Below are 24,048 nucleotides of genomic sequence, written 5' to 3' on the forward strand. Positions count from 1 at the left end.
ACAATTTCACAACAATTACCTTATACACACAATATATATATATATATAAATGAGTGATGGCCGAACGGCATAGGCAAGATGCAGTAGATGGTATAGAGTACAGTATATACATATGAGATGAGTAATGTAGGGTATGTAAACATTATATAAAGTGGCATTGTTTAAAGTGGCTAGTGATACATTTCTTACATCAAGATGGCAAGATGCAGTAGATGGTATAGAGTACAGTATATACATATGAGATGAGTAATGTAGGGTATGTAAACATATAAACGTGGCATTGTTTAAAGTGGCTAGTGATACATTTATTACATCAACATGGCAAGATGCAGTAGATGGTATAGAGTACAGTATATACATATGAGATGAGTAATGTAGGGTGTGTAAACATTATATAAAGTGGCTTGTGATACATTTATTACATCAAGATGGCAAGATGCAGTAGATGGTATAGAGTACAGTATATACAGTACATATGAGATGAGTAATGTAGGGTATGTAAACATTAGTGGCATTGTTTAAAGTGGCTAGTGATACATTTATTACATTCATTTTTTCCATTATTTAAGTGGCTAGAGTTGAGTCAGTATGTTGGCAGCAGCCACTCAATGTTAGTGATGGCTGTTTAACAGTCTGATGGCCTTGAGATAGAAGCTGTTTTTCAGTCTCTCGGTCCCAGCTTTGATGCACCTGTACTGACCTCGCCTTCTGGATGATAGCGGGGTGAACAGGCAGTGGCTCGGGTGGTTGTTGTCCTTGATGATCTTTTGGCCTTCCTGTGACATTGTTTGGTGTAGGTGTCCTGGATGGCAGGTAGTTTGCCCCCAGTGATGCATTGTGCAGACCTCACTACCCTCTGGAGAGCCTTACGGTTATGGGCGGAGAAGTTGCCGTACCAGGCGGTGATACAGCCCGACAGGATGCTCTCGATTGTGCATCTGTAAAAGATACTTGGCAACAGAAGTTACATTTCTTACCGATCTCTACAGCTTCAGACCAAAAACAAATCCTTAGAAATTATATCAACACATACTGGACGAATTACTGGCTAGCTACAAGTGGATAGCTTTGCTAATGAACTAGCTACATCGGTCGCAGCGCGCATGACCAGAATGACACATCGATGAACCACCAAATGCACACACAAGAGGAGGAGCCAAAGTCGACCGTTAAAGCTAATTTCCTGCAATTCAACACATTTTGCCATTGCTTATTATAATAAAGGTTACATTTAAAAAAAAAAAATTATGACGTGTTAATTAATATGCTATCTGGGGAGCCCCGATGAATCAACCTGTTCTAAATATTGGGGAGGACTAGGGCTGTTGCAGTACCGCCACACCAGCAGTCATTAGTCATGACCACAGTCAAATTCCATGTGATCGTTTAGTCATGGTAACTATGCTTCTCCAAGCTCTGATGCTGCTGATGGTCATTAGTAGCCTACCAAACTTGCTAACTGCCTGGTACTCAGCACTCTATTGTCCCTCTAATCACTCTGACGTCAATGCAAAAGTAATCGAAAATCAAATCAAACACTTCATGAAAGCCCATGAGCTCATGTTGCGCAACATTTCTATAGGCTATACAATTGCGTGAGAAAACAGAGTTTTGATGGCCTCTATTAAAAAGAGGAGGGTCCCATCAGCTTTCTATAAGCTAGGGCTACTAAATTGATTTCTCAACTTTCCTAATATTAAGCACATTACTTCTCTTTACAACAGGAGTATAGCCTACCTGGCTGGCATGAAAATGAACCACGAGAAAAGCGTCCTCCGTTCACTATTTAAGTGCATAATTTACATATATTTTTTCCCCTGCCCATTTCGAGACAGGTGTATGATAATGGTCCATTCTAAATAAATAAAAAATTCACACATAGATTATTTAGTATATGTGAAGACAAGATTAAATCAATAGTCTGATGGGTGACATTATTAGCCTATCACTTGTGAATTATATATGATCACTTGTGAATGATGCCCAGCTTATGTACAGTAAGGCAAGAAACAGCACATGCCTTTTTTTGCTAGTTTTTCAAATCATAGTCGCACACCTAATGTAGCCTAGCCGAGGGTTTGTTTCACTAAACTAAAGTGGCCAAATAACTTCTTAAAATTCAGCACATTAGAGACTAACTGGCATACATAGGAGGTGCGTGAGTTTCAAATTTAGGGAAGAGAAATGTCACTATAAAAATGCACCTTTATAATAAAGCATTGCATGCATAATCACATTTGTGGTTACTTTTGAGAAAGGTGTTTTCCTGCGAATTGATTGCATTTTGGAACATTCGCGCTTACTGTTGTGTGCGCATCGCTGCACTTATAATGTGAAGAAATAGCCTAATAGTTTATCAACATTTTAAGCTAAACGTTCTGATCTTTTTACGTTTATCCTTTTATGCTAGTGGTTATATTAATTTGGGATCTATCGCATCCCACAACTGTCCCAAACTATGTTTGGAAAATGTGTTTCTCACACAGGACAAGTAGACCAATAGAATAGGTCAACTTTTGTAATTTGGGGGATAGTAGATTGACATAGGCTAGTGCTTTCGCTGTTCATTAGGCATACTCATCTTGTTCGCTGATGAAAAGTAAATGTGAACAGTTTTTCCAACATCTTCAATATTGTCACGCCCTGACCTTAGTTATCTATGTTTTCTTTATTATTTTGGTTAGGTCAGGGTGTGACTAGGGTGGGTATGCTAGTTTTGTCTTGTCTAGGGTTTTTGTATATCTAGGGGTTTTGTAGGTCTAGGTATATATATGTCTATGGTGGCCTGATATGGTTCCCAATCAGAGGCAGCTGTTTATCGTTGTCTCTGATTGAGAACCATATTTAGGTAGCCATTTTCCCTGGGGTATTTGTGGGTTCTTGTCTATGTGTAGTTGCCTGTTCAGCACTCATTTGTATAGCTTCACAGTTCGTTTTGTTATTTTTGTTCAGTGTTCATTCTTAGAATAAAGAAGAATGTACGCATACCACGCTGCGCCTTGGTCTCCTCCTTTTGACGGCCGTGACAGAAGAACCCACCATAAAAGGACCAAGCAGCGTGTTCAGGAGAAATGGACCTGGGAGGAGATTTTGGACGGAGCAGGACCCTGGACGCAGGCAGGCTGGGGAATATTGCCTTCCGAAGGAGGAAATAGAGGCAGCAAAAGCAGAACGGCGATAATATGAGGAGAAATACAAACGAGGCAAGCACAAGAGGCAGCCCCAATAAAAAACATTTGGGGGGCACACGAGGAGATTGGCTGAGTCAGGTTGGAGACATGAGCCAACTCCTCGTGCTTACTGTGGGGAGCGTGTGACTGGTCAGGCACCATGTTATGCAGAAATGCGCACAGTGTCTCCAGTTCGCATTCATAGCCCGGTGCACTCTATTCCAGCTCCTCGCATTTGCCGGGCTAGAATGGGCATCCAGCCAGGACGCATTGAGCCAGCTCTACGTTACAGATCTCCAATGTGTCTCCACGGCCCAGTGTATCCTGTGCCTCCTCCCCGCACTCGCCCTGAGGTGCGTGTCCCCAGCCCGGTACCACCAGTTCCGGCACCACGCACCAGGCCTCCAGTGCGCTTCCACAGTCCAGTACGGCCTGTGCCTCTTCCCCGCACTCGCCCTGAGGTGCGTGTCCTCAGCCCGGTACCACCAGTTCCGGCACCACGCATCAGGCTTCCAGTGCGTTTCCAGTCCAGTACGGCCTGTGCCTCTTCCCCGCACTTGCCCTGAGGTGCGTGTCCTCAGCCTGGTACCACCAGTTCCGGACCCACGCATCAGGCTTCCAGTGCGCTTCCATAGTCCAAAAATTATTAAAAGACAAAAAAGCGATTGCGATTGTGTTTGGAAATAAAGATAAACGTGGTTTTAAGAATGTAGTGGTCATATTTCATTCAGTACAGAAATGTGTACACGGCTTAATTTACCCTGTCCCGCGGCTCAATTTACCCCATATCCAGGGTAAGTTGTGCCAAGAGACCACTTTTTAGGACAAGCTATGTTTTCAAAACTGTAATGTTTCATTAATTCTGATTATTTCCAGGGATACACAACATCCTAAAATATATGTAGATACTGTATCTCCATTCAAAGTCTCAATCATGGACACTCTTACTGACAGTTGTGGCTGCTTTGCATTATGTATTGTTGTCTCTAGCTTCTGGCCCTTGTGCTGTTGTCTGTGCTCAATAATGTTTGTACCCTGTTTTGTGTTGCTGTTGTGTTGCTACCATGCTGTGTTGTCATGTGTTGCTGCCATGCTATGTGTTCTTTGGTCTCGTTTTATGTAGTGTTGTCTCTCTTGTCATTATGTGTAATTTGTCCCATATTTCTTTTAAATTTATTTTTAATCCCAGCCCCCGTCCCCGCAGGCCTTTTGGTAGGCCGTCATTGTAAATAAGAATGTGTTCTTAACTGACTTGCCTAGTTTAAAAAATCTTTGTTAGAAATAATACTATATTTCCCTCAATGGCGTGATGCTGAATGTAAAAAATTCTAAATTTACCACACTCTCCCTACAGTATAATTATAGCATGGAATAGGTGTCATTGTTCGAAAGGAGTTATTCTGTATCCTCGTTGACAATAATGGGAATCCACCATAGTTATTTTCATGAAAGGAATCCCCACGTGTGACTGAAAATGAAAGGGGTGTTGGATAGTCCGGTCGTTGATAGATCAGTTTCTCTTCTCATATTTCGCTCGCTTCGTTATTAAAATCTGAATACCAAATTATAGTGTAAACATTTCCCCTATGTAATCATATTAGGTCATACATGTAGCTATTATTCTATTGTTCGAACAATTTTTCTCTTCTGTTGACGATTCTTAAATATACCAAGTCTAAAGGGGTTAAATTATGAGGAATGCATTTGAAAAGGCTAATATAGAGCTCGAATAATGATGATCCTAGATAATACATCGACATAAAATTGTTCCTTTACTTCAAAAGTGTGTAATGTATTATATATGCAAAACGATTTGCATTTAATCTATATTGATATAATAACCCACCCGCTGATGTATAAGTAGTTCGTTCCGAAAAGGTGGGGGGTTTCCCCTCCGCTGAAAGTAATGTGCTGTTCTGCGAGCTACCATCAACAACACTTTACTGCCCTACAGGCGCTCAAGGACTGAGGTAAAGGGAAAACAAATACCCGCGAATTCCCCTGAAGATTTGACAAAGGATTACAAGGTAAATGGCCGTTAGACAGAATACATAGCTAGCTACATCGTATTACATTGCCACGTTTAATCGCTACTATCATTTTATTTGGCTCCTGTTGGACATTATTCATCTTGACGACCAGATAATGGGTCACGATTCAGTTAACGTTATCTATGTTGGCTAGTCAGTACTGGCAGCAGCAAGTGTCATAACAAGGTTTTGCTAGCAGCAAGCTAAGTCGTCTACAGTAGCTAACTGGTTAGCCATTCACTCAGCTAACTACCTAACTAGTTCAATGTGTTGGTATCTAGCTAGCACTATAACGGACGCCGCCCGTACTATATAGGGCTAGCTAGCTAGATGGTTAGTTTAGGAGCTAGCTAGCTCTTGATCAGGACTCAGTTCAATAACAGTACGTTACACATGTCATTGGATGAAGGAGTCTTTATAGGGTTAGTGTTCCAACACAGTCATATCTCCATGCAGGGCCGGTCCTTGCCTTTCTGCTGCCCTAGGCGATAATATAGTAGTAATAGTACAATCATTTCCCTACACCCGCAATAACATCCGCTAAACACGTATATGTGACCAATAAGATTTGATTTGATATAGGTAAAATACCTGTTTTCCAGATGTTAGGTTAAATGTAGGTTCTGAATGAAAGGTAAAAAAGGTTTGTTTAAAATGCACATTTTCCAGGACATTGAAGATGCATCTTTTCCAGATGTTAAAATCGGTTCATGTTAGGTTCTGGATGAGAGTTGAAAATACTTATTTTCAGGGGCACTAGAGAGTGTGCTATGGAATAGACGTGTTTTGTTAGAGCTCTGCAAAATTGAAACATTCATATTTATCTTAATCTCTCACGGCCTATGATTTCAAATCATTGTCTGACAATATGACTAAAGGAAAAGGCACAAAAAAGGGGGTGTAAAACAAGATAATTTGGACGAGACACAACGAACCGATGTCAACATCGCTGACACACGATGTACGCACACTCAAAAGGTTCTACAGCTGCAACGTCGAGAGCATCCTGACCGGTTGCGTCACTGCCTGGTACGGCAATTGCTCGGCCTCCGACCGCAAGGCACTTCAGAGGGTAGTGCGTACGGCCCAGTACATCACTGGGGCAAAGCTGCCTGCCATCCAGGACCTCTACATCAGGCGGTGTCAGAGGAAGGCCCTAAAAATTGTCAAAGACCCCAGCCACCCCAGTCATAGACTGTTCTCTCTACTACCGTATGGCAAGCGGTACCGGAGTGCCAAGTCTAGGACAATAAGGCTGCTCAACAGTTTTTACCCCCAAGCCATAAGACTCCTGAACAGGTAACCAGATGGTTACCCGGACTATTTGCATTTTGTGCCCCCCCCAACCCCTCTTTTACACTGCTGCTACTCTCTGTTTATCTTAAATGCATAATCACGTTAACTATACATTCATGTACATACTACCTCAATTGGCCCGACCAACCAGTGCTCCCACACATTGGCTAACCGGGCTATCTGCATTGTGTCCCTCCACCCGCCAACCCCTCTTTTTACACTACTGCTACTTTGTTCATCATATATGCATAGTCACTTTAACCATACCTACATGTACATACTACCTCAATAAGCCTGACTAACCGGTGTCTGTATATAGCCTTGCTACTCTTATTTTCAAATGTCTTTTTACTGTTGTTTTATTTCTTTACTTACCTACACACACACACACACACACACACCTTTTTTTCGCACTATTGGTTAGAGCCTGTAAGTAAGCATTTCACTGTAAGGTCTACACCTGTTGTATTTGGCGCACGTGACAAATAAACTTTGATTTGAGTTAGCTGAAGATACTTGCTCCCCACAGAACCCACTCCGATTGACCTACTAGCCGCTATAAACTCACTAAGCGAGAAGGTGGACACAAGGTTGGCTGATATCTCAAAGAGTCTTGGGACTTTGTCTGTCTTATCCATCAGAAGATCATAAATTGGGAGTTATAATACAATGGGTGAGATTGTATTGTTTTATATAGCATTGTTTAGCCTATCATGTTTTAGTCCCACCCACACACTGACGTGACAGTTAAGTGTTATTTAGTCTTTGTTTACATGCAGAAAATCTATAGATTTAGTTTAGGTTTTATGTCTAGTCACCCTAAGCTATGTTAGTTATTCAAGGAGTGCTTCGTTTGAGGAAGTCACTCAGTAATGGGATCGGGTCTGTGTTTTATGTTCACTTTTAGTACAGGTGGCATGACAAGATCCCACATGTTTTGGGTTTCAAATAACGGCAACAATTTGCTCTAAAATAAGTAATGCCACATAGTGACCGGGCACAGTCATGCCTCCTTGCCTGTCCAACATTTCCTCATCTCCCAGCCCTTCTAATGCGACTAGCCCCAGTGCTCCTCACTCTTTTCCCCTTGCCCCGCTACAGTTTCTCCCTGGAGGCAGTCACTGAGTCCGAGGTGCTAAAGGAGCACCTTAAACTTGACCCCAAATTAACATCTGGGTCAGATGGTTTAGATCCTTTAACTATCATTGCTGAGTCTATCTCTGACTGTTTTAACCTGTCTTTCCTCTCTGGGGAGGTTCCCATTGCTTGGAAGGCAGCCACAGTGCATCCTTTATTTAAAGGGGGAGATCAAGCTGATTCTAACTGTTATAGGCCAATTTCTATTTTTCCCTGTTAATCAAAAGTGTTTGAAAAACCAGCCTGTTGACTACTGACAAGTTTTCTTGATGCCTCTAGTTTCCGGTCAGGTTATGGATGTGTCACTGCATTCTTAATGGTCCTAAATAATGTCACCATTTCCCTTGATTCTAAGCAATGTTGTGCTGCTATTTTTATTGACTTGGCCAAAGCTTTTGATACGGTAGACTGTTCCATTCTTGTGGATCGGCTAACATGCTGACCAAACCGCGCACATACATCTGCATTTTGATTTTGTCCCCCCACACCAGACACGATCAGGACACGCAGGTTGAAATATCAAAACAAACTCTGAACCAATTATATTGATTTGGGGACCAGTCGATAAGCAACCATTTCTGGTAATTTAGCTAGCTAGCTTGCTGTTGCTGTTGCTGCTTGCTGTTGCTGCTAGCTAGCTTGCTGTTATTTTACCTGAAATGCACACGGTCCGCTACTCTGACAATTCATCCACAGATAAAAGGGTTGAAGTTTGTTTTCTAGTAATCTCTCCTCTTTCAGGCTTCTTCTTTGGACTTTATATGGTGGTTGGCAACCAACTAGATTCATTTTCTGATCCTTTGATTGGGTGGACAACATGTCAGTTCATGCTGCAAGAGCTCTGATAACTTCAGGAGGACGTCCTCCAACCTATCATAATTACTTTGAAAGTCTATGGGAGGGGGTGAGAACCATGAGCCTCCTAGGTTTTGTATTGAAGTTAAAGTACCCAGAGGAAGACAGAAGCTAGCTGTCCTCTGGCTACACCATGGTGCTAGTGTAACGGATGTGAAATGGCTAGCTAGTTAGCGGGTACGCGCTACTAGCATTTCAATCAGTTACGTCACTTGCTCTGAAACCTAGAAGTAGTGTTGCCCCTTGCTCTGCAAGGGCCGCGGCTTTTGTGGAGCGATGGGTAACGACGCTTCGTGGGTGTCAGTTGTTGATGTGTGCAGAGGGTCCCTGGTTCGCGCCCGAGGTCGGGGCGAGGGGACGTACTAAAGTTATACTGTTACATTGATGCTGTTGACCCGGATCACTGGTTGCTGCGGAAAAGGAGGAGGTTGAAAGGGGGGTGAGTGTAACGGATGTGAAATGGCTAGCTAGTTAGCGGGTACGCGCTACTAGCATTTCAATCAGTTACGTCACTTGCTCTGAAACCTAGAAGTAGTGTTGCCCCTTGCTCTGCAAGGGCTGCGGCTTTTGTGGAGCGATGGGTAACGATGCTTCGTGGGTGTCAGTTGTTGATGTGTGCAGAGGGTCCCTGGTTCGCGCCCGAGGTCGGGGCGAGGGGACGTACTAAAGTTATACTGTTACACTACCCAACAGATTGCTGCTGAGGCTACAGTTGACCTTCATTGCAAAACAGTGTTTTAATGAATTATTTGGTGACGTAAATTTATTAGTATAGTTTTTTTCTAAACAGGATAACTTAAATGGTTCATCATTTATATTTTTCTGAAATTCAGTGAGGAGGATGGTCCTCCTCTAGTCTACCCGCACAGCCTACTCTCACTGTATCTGCAAGCTGTTGGCTTAAGTGCTGGGGACAATAAAAGGCCACTCTAAAATGTGCAGTTTTGTCACACTACACAATGTCTCAAGTTGAGGTAGTGTGCAATTGGCATGCTGATTGCAGCAAGGTCCACCGGAGCTGTTGCCAGATCATTTTATGTTAATTTCTCTACCATAAGCCGTCTCCGTTGTTTTTGAGAGTTTGGCAGTACGTCCAACAGGCCTAACAACCGCAGACCACATGTAACCATGCCAACCCAGGACATCCACATTCTGTGTCTTCCTCACCAGCCACCCAAACAGCTGATAAAACTGTTTGTTTGCACAAACGGCAAATTTCTGCACAAACTGCCAGAAACCATCTTAGGGAAGCTCATCAGCGTGCTCGTCGTCCTTACCAGGGTCTTGACATGACTGCAGTTAGGCGTCGTAACCGACTTCAGTGGTCAAATGCTCACCTACGCTGGAGAAGTGTGCTCTTGAGGCCCATTGTCGTGCCATTCGTCCACCGCTATCACCTCATGTTTCAGTATAATGCACAGCCCCATGTCGCAAAGATCTGTACACAATTCCTTCAAGCTGAAAATGTCCTAGTTCTTCCATGGCCTGCATACTCACCAGACATGTCACCCATTGAGCATGTTTGGGATGCTCTGAATCAACGTGTACGTCAGCGTGTTCCAGTTCCCGCCAATATCCAGTAACTTCGCACAGCCATTGAGGAGTGGGACAACATTCCACAGGCCACAATCAACAGCCTGATCAACTCTGTGGCGATGTGTCGCACTACATGAGGAAAATAAATGGTGGTCACACCAGATACTGATTGGTTTTCTGATCCACGCCCCTATCTTTTCTTTAAGGTATCTATGACCAACAGACACATATTTGTATTCCAAGACGTGAAATCCATAGATTCATGAATTTATTTAAATTAACTGATTTCCTTATGAACTTTAACTCAGTCAAATCTTTGAAGTTGTTCCATGTTGTGTTTTTATTTTTGTTCCGTGTAGAATATTCAGATGAAAATCTGTCGCCAATTCGATGGAAACCTAGCTACTGATACTTGTTTTTTCATGGCTCTCTCTTGTCCCTCTGCAGGAGACATATAGTGAGCAATATGTTTGGAACATTGAATTGCAATAAAATCTGTCGAATCGCAGTTGCTTATAGAATCGTAAGGATTGCAATACATATCGTATTGGCAATTAAAGTATCGTGATAATATCGTTTCGTACGGTTCCTGGCAATTCTCAGTCCTATTACATACACATTTTCACTTTTTTACCAGGAGTCGTTTTCAAATGTCAAATGATGCTGATAATATTTAGGAACAGTGTGAAAGAAGAATGGAAACCTAAAATATGTGCCCCTGCTTATTCATTTTAATCTCATTTTGCAGTTTTGTTCTGTAATCCTTAGATAAACGCAGGGAAGACAAGTGTCCTAGAACAGAAATAATAACATTATATTCACATTGTAATGAATAACCCCCTTGGTTATCACATTCTGGAATGGTCACCTTATGTGAGCCAGGGTAAGCTAATTTACCATTTACATGGGTCACCGGACACACTATTTTCTTTCTCTGTGAGATCACTGTTGGGTCCTCGTTTACATGGCAGTACTCCTACGACTTTTCCATACGTGTTCTAAAAGTTGTTCCATCCTGTTGTCACCTGAAAATCAGCACAAATCTCTCCTCTCAAAAAATGTGATCCCTATCTTCTTCAATGCCTTGATATTTCATTAGGCATAATGCTTACAGGGCACTGCCTTGAGCAAACCATAACTCTCGCTACTATCAGCATAGTAATGACATTCTCGTGATGAGCCACTAACGTCGGTGTTATTTTTTCCATCTAACTAATACAAGCCAAGACGTTAGTTTGAAAGAGATTCTGTTCAAGAATGAAGGAGGACTCTTGACTTATAAATGTCAAAACAAATGTTGGATGTTGTGCAAGCCCTTCATGCCTCATGTCCTGCCATGTGCTCTTGTCTCTGTTTGTTTTTCCCTTTGAGGCAGTATGGACAAAGCGGAGCAGTTTGTCAACATCGACCTAAACGACGACAACATCTGCGGTGTCTGCAAGCTGGAGACCGACACGGGGACCATGTCCTTCTGCCATGTCTGCTTTGAGCTCAGCATCGAAGGTGAGAGAGGCGCCAGTCCCCAGGGCTTGTTTAGCAAGTGGGAATGAAGAGCAAACAAAGTGGTTAAAAAACAGTGGGGTCTGAAATTGACACCCTTGATAATGATGAGCAATATTGACTGTATAAAATAAGTAATTAAAATACTGCGCTATATTGTATGTGCAAATTATTATTATTATTATTTTATACTATTACAATAGTTTTAGTTTAACAAGTTATTTATTTATTTTTCTCAAAGGTACTGGTCAAAATTGACACCCCTAAATATTCTTATAAATAAAGTACTCAAAAGTTGAGTATTTGGACCCATATTCCTAGCACGCAATGCCTACATGAATCATGAATAAGGAACAGTGAGAAAGTTACTGAGGGGCAAAACTTGAAGTGGTTTTGTATTTTTTTTACTGGCTACTTCTGCATTCTTGCAGGGCAGTACTTCAACCACTAGAAACTGTGTGTAGGCCTACGCGTGGTCTCAAGTTTCCAGGAGGATAAGCACATTCTCAAGTTCAGTTTTTATAAATGCTAACTTTTGCGCCAACTGTCGCACGCATGTTTTGAGGCATATTTTGTGCGTACGTAGCATTTATAAATGAGGCCCCAGGTGTTTACATTTGAAAACAGAGCTCTTTGGCCACGCACACCAGTGGTGGGTTTTGCATCGAAAGAAGGATGCATAAGCAGGAAAGACCCCATAACTTCTGTAAAATATGGTTGTGGATCTTTGATTGTTATGTGACTATTTTGCTTCCACTGGTTGTTAAAGTCAACAGCATCATAAACTTTACCAAGTACCGAGACATTTTTGACAAAAACCTGGTTGGCTCTACCAGGAGGCTGAAACTTGGCAACAAGTGGATCTTCCGGCAAGACGATAACCCCAAGCACACATCAAAATCCAGATTAAAAAAATTTGATTGACCACAAAATCAACATTTTGCAATGGCCGTCTGTCTCCCGACTCAAATCCCGTTGAAAGAGAGAAAGAGAGAGAAAAGTATTACTTGTTAAACAAAATCTTTCTGAGCAATAATTTCCCACTTTTGTTGCGCATTCAATATACACTATATATAATAAAGTCTGTGGACACCCCTTCAAATTGGTGGATTTGGCTATTTCAGCTACACCCGTTGCTGACTGGTGTATAAAATCGAGTGCACTGCCATGCAATCTCCATAGACAAACATTGGCATTAGAATGGCCTTTCTGAAGAGCTCAGTGACTTTCAACATGGCACCGTCATAGGATTTGGAGGATGCCAGGAGAAGGCTACCTGCCCCAATGCGTAGTGCCAACTGTAAAGTTTGGTGGAGGAGGAATAACGTTCTGGGGATGTTTTTCATAGTTCCAGTGAGGGGAATCTTAACGGAACAGCATAAACTTTGTGGTAACAGTTTGGGGAAGGCCCTTTCCTGTTTCAGCATGACAATTCCTCCGTCCACAAAGCGAGGTCCATACAGAAATGGTTTATGGAGATGACCTCAACCCCATTGAACACCTTTAGGATGAATTGGAACATTTGACTGCGAGCCAGGCCTAATCGCCCAACATCAGTGCTCGACCTCACTAATGCTCTTGTTGATGAATGGAAGCAAGTGCCCACAGCAATGTTCCAATTAGAGGTCGACAGGTTATAATCGGTATCGGTTTTTAACACCGATACCGATTATTGGAGGACCAAAAAAACCCGATACCAATTAATCGGCCGTTATTTTTAAATATATTTGTAATATTGACAATTACAACAATACTGAATGAACAATGAACACTTATTTTAACTTAATATAATACAGAAATAAAATCAATTTAGTCTCAAATAATGAACATGCTCAATTTGGTTTAAATAATGCAAAAACACAGTGTTGGAGAAGAAAGTAAAAGTGCAATATGTGCCATGTAAAAAAGCTAACGTTTAAGTTCCTTGCTCAGAACATGAGAACATATGAAAGCTGGTGGTTCAATATTCCCAGTTCTTCAATATTCCCAGTTAAGAAGTTTTAGGTTGTAGTTATTATAGGAATTATGACACATCGACTATTTCTCTCTATACCATTTGTATTTCATATACCTTTGAGTATTGGATGTTCTAATAGGCACTTTAGTATTGCCAGCCTAATCTCAGGAGTTGATAGGCTTGAAGTCATAAACAGTGCTGTGACGCAAGCATTGCTAAGAGCTGCAGGCAAATATAGTAAAGTTTGAATGAATGCTTACGAGCCTGCTGCCGCCTACCAACGAGCCAGGCTGCCCAAACTGTTGCAAATACCCTGACTCTGCGTGCAATGAACGCAAGAGAAGTGACACAATTTGCCTAGTTAATATTGCCTGCTAACATGAATTTCTTTTAACTAAATATGCAGGTTTTAAAAAATATACTTCTGTGTATTGATTTTAAGAAGGGCATTGATGTTTATGGATAGGTACATTCGTGCAACGATTGTGCTTTTTTCCACGAATCCACTTTTGTTAAATTTGGCGAAGTTAGCTGTGATTCGATGATAAATGAACAGCCAGTGCATTGATTATATGCAACACAGGACAAGCTAGTTAACCTAGTAATATCATCAACCATGTGTAGTTAACTAGTGATTATGTGAAGATTGATTGTTTTTTTTATAAGATAAGTTTAATGCAAGCAAGCAACTTATCTTGGCTCCTTGCTGCACTTACGTAACAGGTCATCAGCCTGCCACGCAGTTTGTAGAGGCGTCCAAAAATGCCGATTACCGATTGTTATGAAAACTTTCAATCGGCCATGCCGATTAATCGGTCGACTTCTAGTTCCAACATCTAGTGGAAAGCCTTCCCAGAAGAGTGGAGGCTGTTATAGCAGAAAAGGAGAGACCAACTCCATATTAATGCCTATGATTTTAGAATGAGATGTTCGATGAGCTGGTGTCCATGTACTCTTGGTCATATAGTGTAGCTCAGTATGTGTATTTTATGTAGTATCTTTTTGCTCAACTTGATTAAGTGAGCCAATAATTTTGGACCTGACTGTATGTGCTTTGCATGCATTGAGCCTTTATCGAATCGTGGAATTTTGGGAATATATCCTGACTGAGAAAAGGGAATATATCCTGTTTGTTCCAGGCGGAGTTTTATTGATTATTGTACTGCAGCAGGGCTTTATTGTGAGTCCCAGAAAGAGCATGATTGTGGAGTTGAGCATCATGTGCAGGTGCCCCAGTCTGTCACAAAGTGTTACCATTGTTGCTCCACTGTGTGTCTATCTAGATAAGCCTGTATAGGCTATTGTTGCAGAGATTTTGATACAGCCTGTGCAGCCTCTGGCCATTTAGCAGTAGTTAAGAGGCAGCCAGGGATGGCACATGGGTGGGGGTGGGGGCAGCAGTAATAATAGTGATATATGGGAGGGATCTGTGACTAGGCCCTGCGTTCTGTTGAATCTCTCCCTGGCCACGCTAGGCTTTTAAGGGTGGGAGGTTGTGGTAGCGTGACTCTAGTCATGTTTGTGCCTGTGAGATTGAGTCTGACTTGTAGAAGTGTGGTCTTCTCTTCCATAGCAGTTGAAACTCAAACATAGAAAAACAACCTAGCTTGTGAACAAATTAATGTAAATAGCCAAGAAACACAAGGACAAAGTCTCACTTCAGTAGACTTTTGTTTCAAGTAAATTAGACTAACTTTTATGCCTGTGCGCAGCGCTTCTGAAAATTAATCTTCCACTCAGCTCTTCACGTGCGCACAGTCCCCAGGCAGTGTTTCAGCGCGAGGTGGAATAGGCTATATAGGATTTGTAGTTCTTTGACTTTGTGCAATTTAATTTACCAGCTATGAAACAAAACGGCAGAAAAACTTTGAAACCAGCTACTTTAGCATTTACTATAAATGGGATCATACTTTACTATTTTTATTCACAAATGCGAGTGAAATGCTCACACTGTGGAGCCCTGACCACCTGCCAATGTGGCTAGTGAAATAGACACCTTACCTGCCAATGCCAAAATCTACCCGCAGGTGTTGGGTGTTAATTTTAGGCCCTGGTTGGTAGTGATGTTAATCGGTTAGCTGCCAAAAATACATTCAAAAATGCAAAAATGATCATCCTTGTTGGTCTATTGTGAATTCAATTGGCACGTGTGTATTTCTGTTGTCGTCATGCATCTTATTTATCACGTGCACATCATACAGAGTCAAGTTTGAGGAGTGGAATAGCCTACCACCTGTCGGGCAGCGCGAGAGCTCCTCAAAAAGCCTGTAGGCTACTGGAGTGAAACCTGCTGAATGAATATATATACACTGCTCAAAAAAATAAAGGGAACACTTAAACAACACAATGTAACTGCAAGTCAATCACACTTCTGTGAAATCAAACTGTCCACTTAGGAAGCAACACTGATTGACAATACATTTCACATGCTGTTGTGCAAATGGAATAGACAACAGGTGGAAATTATAGGCAATTAGCAAGACACCCCCAATAAAGGAGTGGTTCTGCAGGTGGTGACCACAGACCACTTCTCAGTTCCTATGCTTCCTGGCTGATGTTTTGGTCACTTTTGAATGCTGGCGGTGCTTTCACTCTAGTGGTAGCATGAGACGGAGTCTACAACCCACACAAGTGGCTCAGGTAGTGCAGCTCATCCAGGATGGCACATCAATGCGAGCTGTGGCAAGAAGGTTTGCTGTGTCTGTCAGTGTAGTGTTCAGAGCATGGAGGCGCTACCAGGAGACAGGCAAGTACATCAGGAGACGTGGAGGAGGCCGTAGGAGGGCAACAACCCAGCATCAGGACCGCTACCTCCGCCTTTGTGCAAGGAGGATCAGGAGGAGCACTGCCAGAGCCCTGCAAAATGACCTCCAGCAGGCCACAAATGTGCATATGTCTGCTCAAACGGTCAGAAACAGACTCCATGAGGGTGGTATGAGGGCCCGACGTCCACAGGTGGGGGTTGTGCTTACAGCACAACACCGTGCAGGACGTTTGGCATTTGCCAGAGAACACCAAGATTGGCAAATTCGCCACTGGCGCCCTGTGCTCTTCACAGATGAAAGCAGGTTCACACTGAGCACGTGACAGACGTGACAGAGTCTGGAGACGCCATGGAGAACGTTCTGCTGCCTGCAACATCCTCCAGCATGACCGGTTTGGCGGTGGGTCAGTCATGGTGTGGGGTGGCATTTCTTTGGGGGGCCGCACAGCCCTCCATGTGCTCGCCAGAGGTAGCCTGACTGCCATTAGGTACCAAGATGAGATCCTCAGACCCCTTGTGAGACCATATGCTGGTGCGGTTGGCCCTGGGTTCCTCCTAATGCAAGACAATGCTAGACCTCATGTGGCTGGAGTGTGTCAGCAGTTCCTGCAAGAGGAAGGCATTGATGCTATGGACTGGCCCGCCCGTTCCCCAGACCTGAATCCAATTGAGCACATCTGGGACATCATGTCTCGCTCCATCCACCAAAGCCACGTTGCACCACAGACTGTCCAGGAGTTGGCGGATGCTTTAGTCCAGGTCTGGGAGGAGATCCCTCAGGAGACCATCCGCCACCTCATCAGGAGCATGCCCAGGCATTGTAGGGAGGTCATACAGGCACGTGGAGGCCACACACACTACTGAGCCTCATTTTGACTTGTTTTAAGGACCTTACATCAAAGTTGGATCAGCCTGTAGTGTGGTTTTCCACTTTAATTTTGAGTGTGACTCCAAATCCATACCTCCATGGGTTGATAAATTTGATTTCCATTGATAATTTTTGTGTGATTTTGTTGTCAGCACATTCAACTATGTAAAGAAAAAAGTTTTTAATAAGAATATTTCATTCATTCAGATCTGTGTTATTTTAGTGTTCCCTTTATTTTTTTGAGCAGTGTATTTTTTTCGTGTCAAATTGGCAACCCATCCCTTATGGGATTAATTGACAAATAAACAAACATTTCAATAATTCACTATGGTTTTGAAACTCAGTCATTGCGCAACAATGCAATCGCGTGTTAACTTTGGTGGCCATGATTTACAAGGAGCTATTTTATTTCTCAATCTCAATTCGTCATTAAAGCACGCATACCATTCATCTTTCGGGTACATAGGCTTTATACAGTGCATTCGGAAAGTATTCAGACTCCTTGACATTTTCGACAAAAAATTGTTTTTCCTCATCAATCTACATACAATACCCCATAATGACGAAACAAAAAGTTTTTTTTTTTTTGTTGAAATTGTTGCACATTTATAAAAAATGCCTAATTCACATAAGTATTCAGACCCTTTGCTATTAGACTTGACATTGAGCTCTGGTGCATCCTGTTTCCATTGATCATCCTTGATGTTTCTACAACTTGTTTGGAGTCCACCTCCTTTAAATTCAATTGATTGGACATGATTTGGAAAGGCACACACCTGTCTATATAAGGTCCCACAGTTGACGGTGCATGTCAGAGCAAATACCAAGCCATGGGGTTGAATGAATTGATCGTGGAGTTCCGAGACAGGATTGTGTTGAGGCACAGATCTGAGGAAGGGTACCAAAACATTTCTGCAGCATTGAAGGTCTCTAAGAACACAGTGGCCTCCATCATTCTTAAATGGAAGAAGTTTGGAACCACCAAGACTCTTACTAGAGCTGGCCACCTGGCCAAACTGAGCAATCGGGGGAGAAGGGCCTTGGTCAGGGAGGTGGCCAAGAACCCGATTGTCACTGACAGAGCTCCAGAGTTGCTCTGTGAAGATGGGAGAACCTTCCAGGACGACAATCATCTCTGCAGCACTCCACCAGTCAGGCATTTATAGTAGAGTGGCTCGATGGAAGCCACTCCTCTGTAAAAGGCACATGACAGCTCGCTTGGAGTTTTCCAAAAGTCACCTAAAGGACTCTCAGACCATGAGAAACAAGATTCTCTGGTCTGATGAAACTAAGATTGAACTTCTTGGCCTAAATGGCATCTGGAGGAAATGTGGCACCATCCCTACGGTGAAGTATAATTGTGGCAGATTCATGCTGTGGGGATGTTTTTCAGCGGCAGGTACTGGGAGACTAGTCAGGATCAAGGGAAAGGTGACTGGAGCAAAGCACAGAGATCCTTGATGAAAACCTGTTCCAGAGCGCTCGGGACCTCAGACTGGGTCGAAGGTTCAGCTTCCACCAGGACAACGACCCGAAGCACACTACCAAGACAACGCAGGAGTGGCTTCGGGACAAGTCTCAATGTCCTTGAGTGGCCCAGACAGAGCCTGGACTTGAACCCGATCGAACATCTCTGGAGAGACTTGAAAATAGCTGTGCAGCAAAGCTCCCCATCCAACCTGACCGAGATTGAGAGGATCTGCAGAGAAGAATGGGAGAAACTCCCCAAATACAGGTGTGCCGAGCTTGTAGTGTCATAGCCAAAAAGACTCAAGGCTGTAATCCCTGCCAAAGGTGCTTCAACAAAATACTGAGTAAAGGATCTGAATTCTTATGTAATTGTGATATTTCAGTTTTGTATTTTAAGAAATTTGCAAACATTTCTAAACCTGTTTTCGCTTTGTCATTATGGGGTATTGTGTGTGTAGATTGAGATTTTTATTTAATCAATTTTAGAATAAGGCTGTAATGTAACAAAATGTCAAAGTCGAGGGGTCTGAATACTTTCCAAATGCACTGTATAGCCTGCCTACCGTTGACTATCAGCGCGTCACCCACCACTTTGCAATGTGGGCTTGATGCAGTATAATGATGCAGTATAATTGTTTGAATCCTGGACATTTTACTTTACTTCAAATAATGAGGCATGTCTTACCTTGCTTCAAAAGTAGCCTTGTGGAAATCATCCATAGAAAACCAATTATTTTATAAAGAATTCCTCATGCCATTAACAAGCATTTCTCTCTTGTTCTATTGCTTTTCATATCAACATTCTTTCGTTGTCCAGAAGCCAAAGACACAATCTTAGTCATATTAGCAACCCATCATAGTTGTTGCGATTAGATTCCCCCTCTTTCGAAGTTTCTAACTGAGATTTTCATCTGTCACATATGGAACTGCTCGCATTAGGTGCTCTGTTTACAACACATTGAAAATGACATTTTATTAGCTGTTTCATTACAGGAGTTGCATCTTCAATAATAGGCTATATAGCCTTTTGACTAAGACGATCGGCTTGCTATTGTTGCATGTTTCCATTTAAGCTCTTAATTCGTACTTATGTTGACAAATGTCAAATAATAATTCCGCCATGAATTATGGTGCGGTCTCGCTTTAGCGCACGCTGTATTGCGCAGTAACGTTAATTTTAAAAATGTAACCCAGCGATTGCATTAAGAACTAATTTGTCTTTCAATTGCTGTCCAACCTGTATTTTTTTGTCAAGTTTTGGAATAGTTACTGATTAGAATAGGTGCCTCTTCAAAGATTTCTCCTGATATTTTCTGGGCAGCTTTGCTACTTTTCTCATTGTATAACCACGATTTGTGGCGCTAAATATGCACATTTTCGAACAAACTCTATATGCATTGTGTAATATGATGTTATAAGACTGTCATCTGAAGAATTCTGAGAAGGTTAGTGAAAAAATTAATATATTTTGGTGGTTTATACGTTATCGCTATTTTTGCCTTGAATCAATGCTGTTGTGATGTTTGCTATTGTGGTAAGCTAATATAACGCTATATTGTGTTTTCGCTGTAAAACACTTAGAAAATCTGAAATATTGGCTGGATTCACAAGATCTGTGTCTTTCATCTGCTGTACGCTGTGTATTTTTAAGAAATGTTTTATGATGAGTAATTAGGTAATACACGTTGCTCTCTGTAGTTATTCTAGTCGCTTTGGTGAGAGTTGTGATGGTGGCTGCAATGGTAAACTATGATTTATACCTGAAATATGCACATTTTTGTAACAAAACATATGCTATACAATAAATATGTTATCAGACTGTCATCTGATGAAGTTGTTTCTTGGTTAGTGGCTATTTATATCTTTATTTGGTCGAATTTGTGATAGCTACTGATGGAGTAAAAAACTGGTGGAGTAAAAAAAAGTGGTGTCTTTTGCTAACGTGGTTAGCTAATAGATTTACATATTGTGTCTTCCCTGTAAAACATTTTAAAAATCAGAAATGATGGCTGGATTCACAAGATGTGTATCTTTCATCTGGTGTCTTGGACTTGTGATTTAATGATATTTAGATGCTAGTATTTACTTGTGACGCTATGCTAGGCTATGCTAGTCAGCTTTTTTACTGATGGGGGTGCTCCCGGATCCGGGTTTGGGAGGAACTAGAAGTTAATGACACATTTCTGGTCCGTGTGTGTGTGTGCATAATATCAGAGCGTAAGAGGCGAAGCGAGAGGTTTCACTCTCGACAAAATCTGTACAAAATAAGCCCAATGCGTTTCTATGGGCTTATTTTGGGCCTAAGCTTGTTGCCTGCCTTCCCGCCTTGGGACAACTCCCATTGTTAGGTCGGAAACATATAATGACGAGACGCTTCTACAGATCTCTGATAGTATTTTCTGTTGGTCACGTTTGTTGACCGGTTAATGAGGGTCAGTTAGTCGGCAGCAAAATTGACAAAATTGCATCCCTGCTAGTTAACTTCTTATGGGCAGGTGGGATGGTAGCGTCCCACCTGGCCAACATCCAGTGAAATTACAGAGCGCGAAATTCAAACTACAGTATTATAAATATTTAACTTTTATAAAATCACAAGTGTAATACATCAAAATAAAGCTTAACTTCTTGTTAATCCAGCTGCGGTGTCAGATTTCAAAAAGGCTTTACGGCGAAAGCAAACCATGCGATTATCTGAGGACAGCGCCCCGCATACAAACACATGAAAAATATATTTCAACCAGGCAGGTGCGACACGAAAGTCAGAAATAGCGACATAAAAAATGTATTACCTTTGATGATCTTCTTCTGTTGGCACTCCAAAAGGTCCCAGTTACATCACAAATGGTCCTTTTGTTCGATAATGTCCTTCTTTATATCCATAAAAACTCAGTTTAGCTGGCGCGCTCCAGTCAATAATCCACCCAGTTTCCCTCCATCAAAATGCATACAAAATGAATCCCAAACGTTACTAAAACTTTTCCAAACAAGTCAAACAACGTTTATAATCAAACCTGATGTACCCTAATATGTAAATAAACAATAAAATTTAAGATGAAGAATCGTTATTGTCTTTACCGGAGAAAAATACCAAAGAACGCGCTCTCTTCCACACGCCTGGAAACACTACAGCCAAAATGGGAGCCACCTAGAAAAACTACAATTTCTGGCTAATTTTTTCAAAAACCAGCTTGAAACTCTTTCTAAAGATTGTTGACATCTAGTGGAAGCCCTATGAACTGCAATCTGGGAGGACTTGGCCTTGTAGTAAAAGTGATAGCCATTGAAAATAGAGGTAGGCTGAATTGGTTTGTCCTCAGGGTTTTGCCTGCCATATCAGTTCTGTTATACTCACAGACATAATGTTAACATTTTTAGAAACTTTAGAGTGTTTTCTATCAAAATCTACCAATTATATGCATATCCTAGCTTCTGTGCCTAAGTAACAGGCTGTTTACTTTGGGCACGCTTTTCATCCGGACGTCAAAATACTGCCGCCTATCCAAGAGGTTAAACAGTCAAAAATGACCTAAAACTAATGTTATGCAAGGTAGATTCTACTTAGGTAGCTAGCTAAAAATTATTTGTGGCTAGCCAGTTAGCCCTATTGACTTGCAATGGACTTACCATTCACTATACCTTCTTCCAGCCAGGACAATGGCAATAAATACAAACAAGATTATACATAAAGCAAACGTTTTACTTCATAATTATCAGCTAGATATATATGTGAATCGAGCTGACAAGATAGTTTAACAGGCGAATATGACCTACAACTAATGTTATGCAAGGTTAGATGTAAATTCTTTGTGGGTAGCTAGCTAAGTAACAGGAACGTTAGAAGCTAGCCAGTTTGCCCTATTGACTTACTATGTGCTTATGATTTACGTACACTACAGTCGGTATTGTAGGCAGGGAAACATGCCAACATTAACACAGTATGTATTTATTAACGTATCAAGATAAAATATTGTAGTCAGGCAACATATGAGATGTGAATGGGCAACATTTAATTCCGAAATCAGTTTATTTTCTCACGCTTCAGCTCAAATAATCGGCAGCATTAATTTCAAGAAAATTTGCATTGCTGTTACGTGGTTGCGTCATATTCCTGTGACTACTTTCCGTTGAAGCTTGCATCTATGCATGCTTCAAAATATGTACAAATGGAGTACACATCCCAGAAGTGCCCTCTGTGCGCCGTTTCGCATACTTAGATTTGGACTCATAATCCAACCCTCCCATGCTCCAGTTTGCGTGCTTGGAGCACGGTAGTATGCATTTTGAGAAACACCCACAGTGTCTCGCTCGCTCGGACTGTACCTCATGGGTGAATTAGCGCTGCTGAATATTCATCAACGCGACACCACATTCTCATCTACTAGGATACACTTGATAGTTCAAGACAGATGTTATCTAGGCCTAGATGCTCGACCAAAAAGACATATGTTGCCCTTACACAGTGTGTATACCGCAGCAGTGCACTGTTGTTGGAGGGTAGGCCTATAGGGCTGTTTGTGCGTGTCTAACCACTTTCAACTCCACACCCACAGCTTCCCCCTAACGTAGCACGAAGGATAGATGTTCAGGCTTGTCTGTTTTTAGCTGCTGACACGCACACTCATTACATGTAGCTAGAGTCAGACAACACACTGCACCGACATACAGCACTAACAAGCTCTAGTCCACACACACACACACACACACTGTAGCTAGCAGGAAGACTTGTCAGGGTCCAGTGACAACATATCAACTAAAAAAAAGAGGTTGACGTTGACACTTTTTTTTGTGGTCATTGAGTTATTGACTGTGGAAACCACGCAGACAACAGGGCAGGTCCAGTAGGAGCAGTAGCAGTCTGTTGTTTTGAATAGGTTGGAAGAGGGAACTGTGCAGCCTGTCTGGCCCCTTCAGTGTGAAGAAAGGATATGAAGAACAAGCTCTGTTCTGTCATGTCTGAGTGTGCTTGCTTATGTTTGGTCAGAGGTCTGCATGACATTTAATGCTCGTGACATTCAGGCCCTACCCTACCCAGTCTGATTGCTTCCTCCAAATTTACGGCCCTGCCCTGCTGAATCAGAAATAACTTCCTCCATATCCATTAGCTGCTTGTCACTGTCTGTCCCTTGCTCCCTGAGCTGCCGCTCTGCGTGTGTGCGTGTCCATAGCAACGGCTCTGCTTTGGGCTTCTCAATGGCAAGACGTGAGAGAGCTGTTAGCTAGCTACTTTTTGTCACTCTAAATTTTATTTTCTGTAGACAGTGTTCTGGTCACCATGTTATGATCTTAGTAAGATGTGACTGTACAGATACATTGCACAGCAGGGCAGAAGCAAATGTGGATCAATTTAGTAATTCTTGAAAATGATATCCGAGAGCGTTTGATGAAAGAACATGCCCTACCTAGCCCTAACCCAATGTCTAGTGTTGGGGGCCGTCCAGCTCAGGTCTGGTAGCAAAGCGCTAGTA

At 42.1% G+C, this 24,048-nt stretch overlaps 1 protein-coding gene across 1 annotated transcript in view; it reads left to right on the top strand.

The window, feature by feature from the left end:
• The first annotated feature begins 5,089 nt into the window (after window positions 1-5,089).
• LOC120045194 (protein EURL homolog) overlaps window positions 5,090-24,048 on the top strand; it is a 32,152-nt gene continuing 13,193 nt past the window's right edge. Inside the window, exons 1-2 of the mRNA XM_038990161.1 lie at window positions 5,090-5,197; window positions 11,400-11,527. Coding sequence (XP_038846089.1) covers window positions 11,401-11,527 — 127 coding nt within the window. The 5' untranslated portion in view covers window positions 5,090-5,197; window position 11,400. The remainder of the gene's footprint in view (window positions 5,198-11,399; window positions 11,528-24,048) is intronic.

Source organism: Salvelinus namaycush, chromosome 3, assembly GCF_016432855.1.
Source record: "Salvelinus namaycush isolate Seneca chromosome 3, SaNama_1.0, whole genome shotgun sequence".
In the NCBI taxonomy this organism is placed as follows: Eukaryota; Metazoa; Chordata; class Actinopteri; order Salmoniformes; family Salmonidae; genus Salvelinus; species Salvelinus namaycush.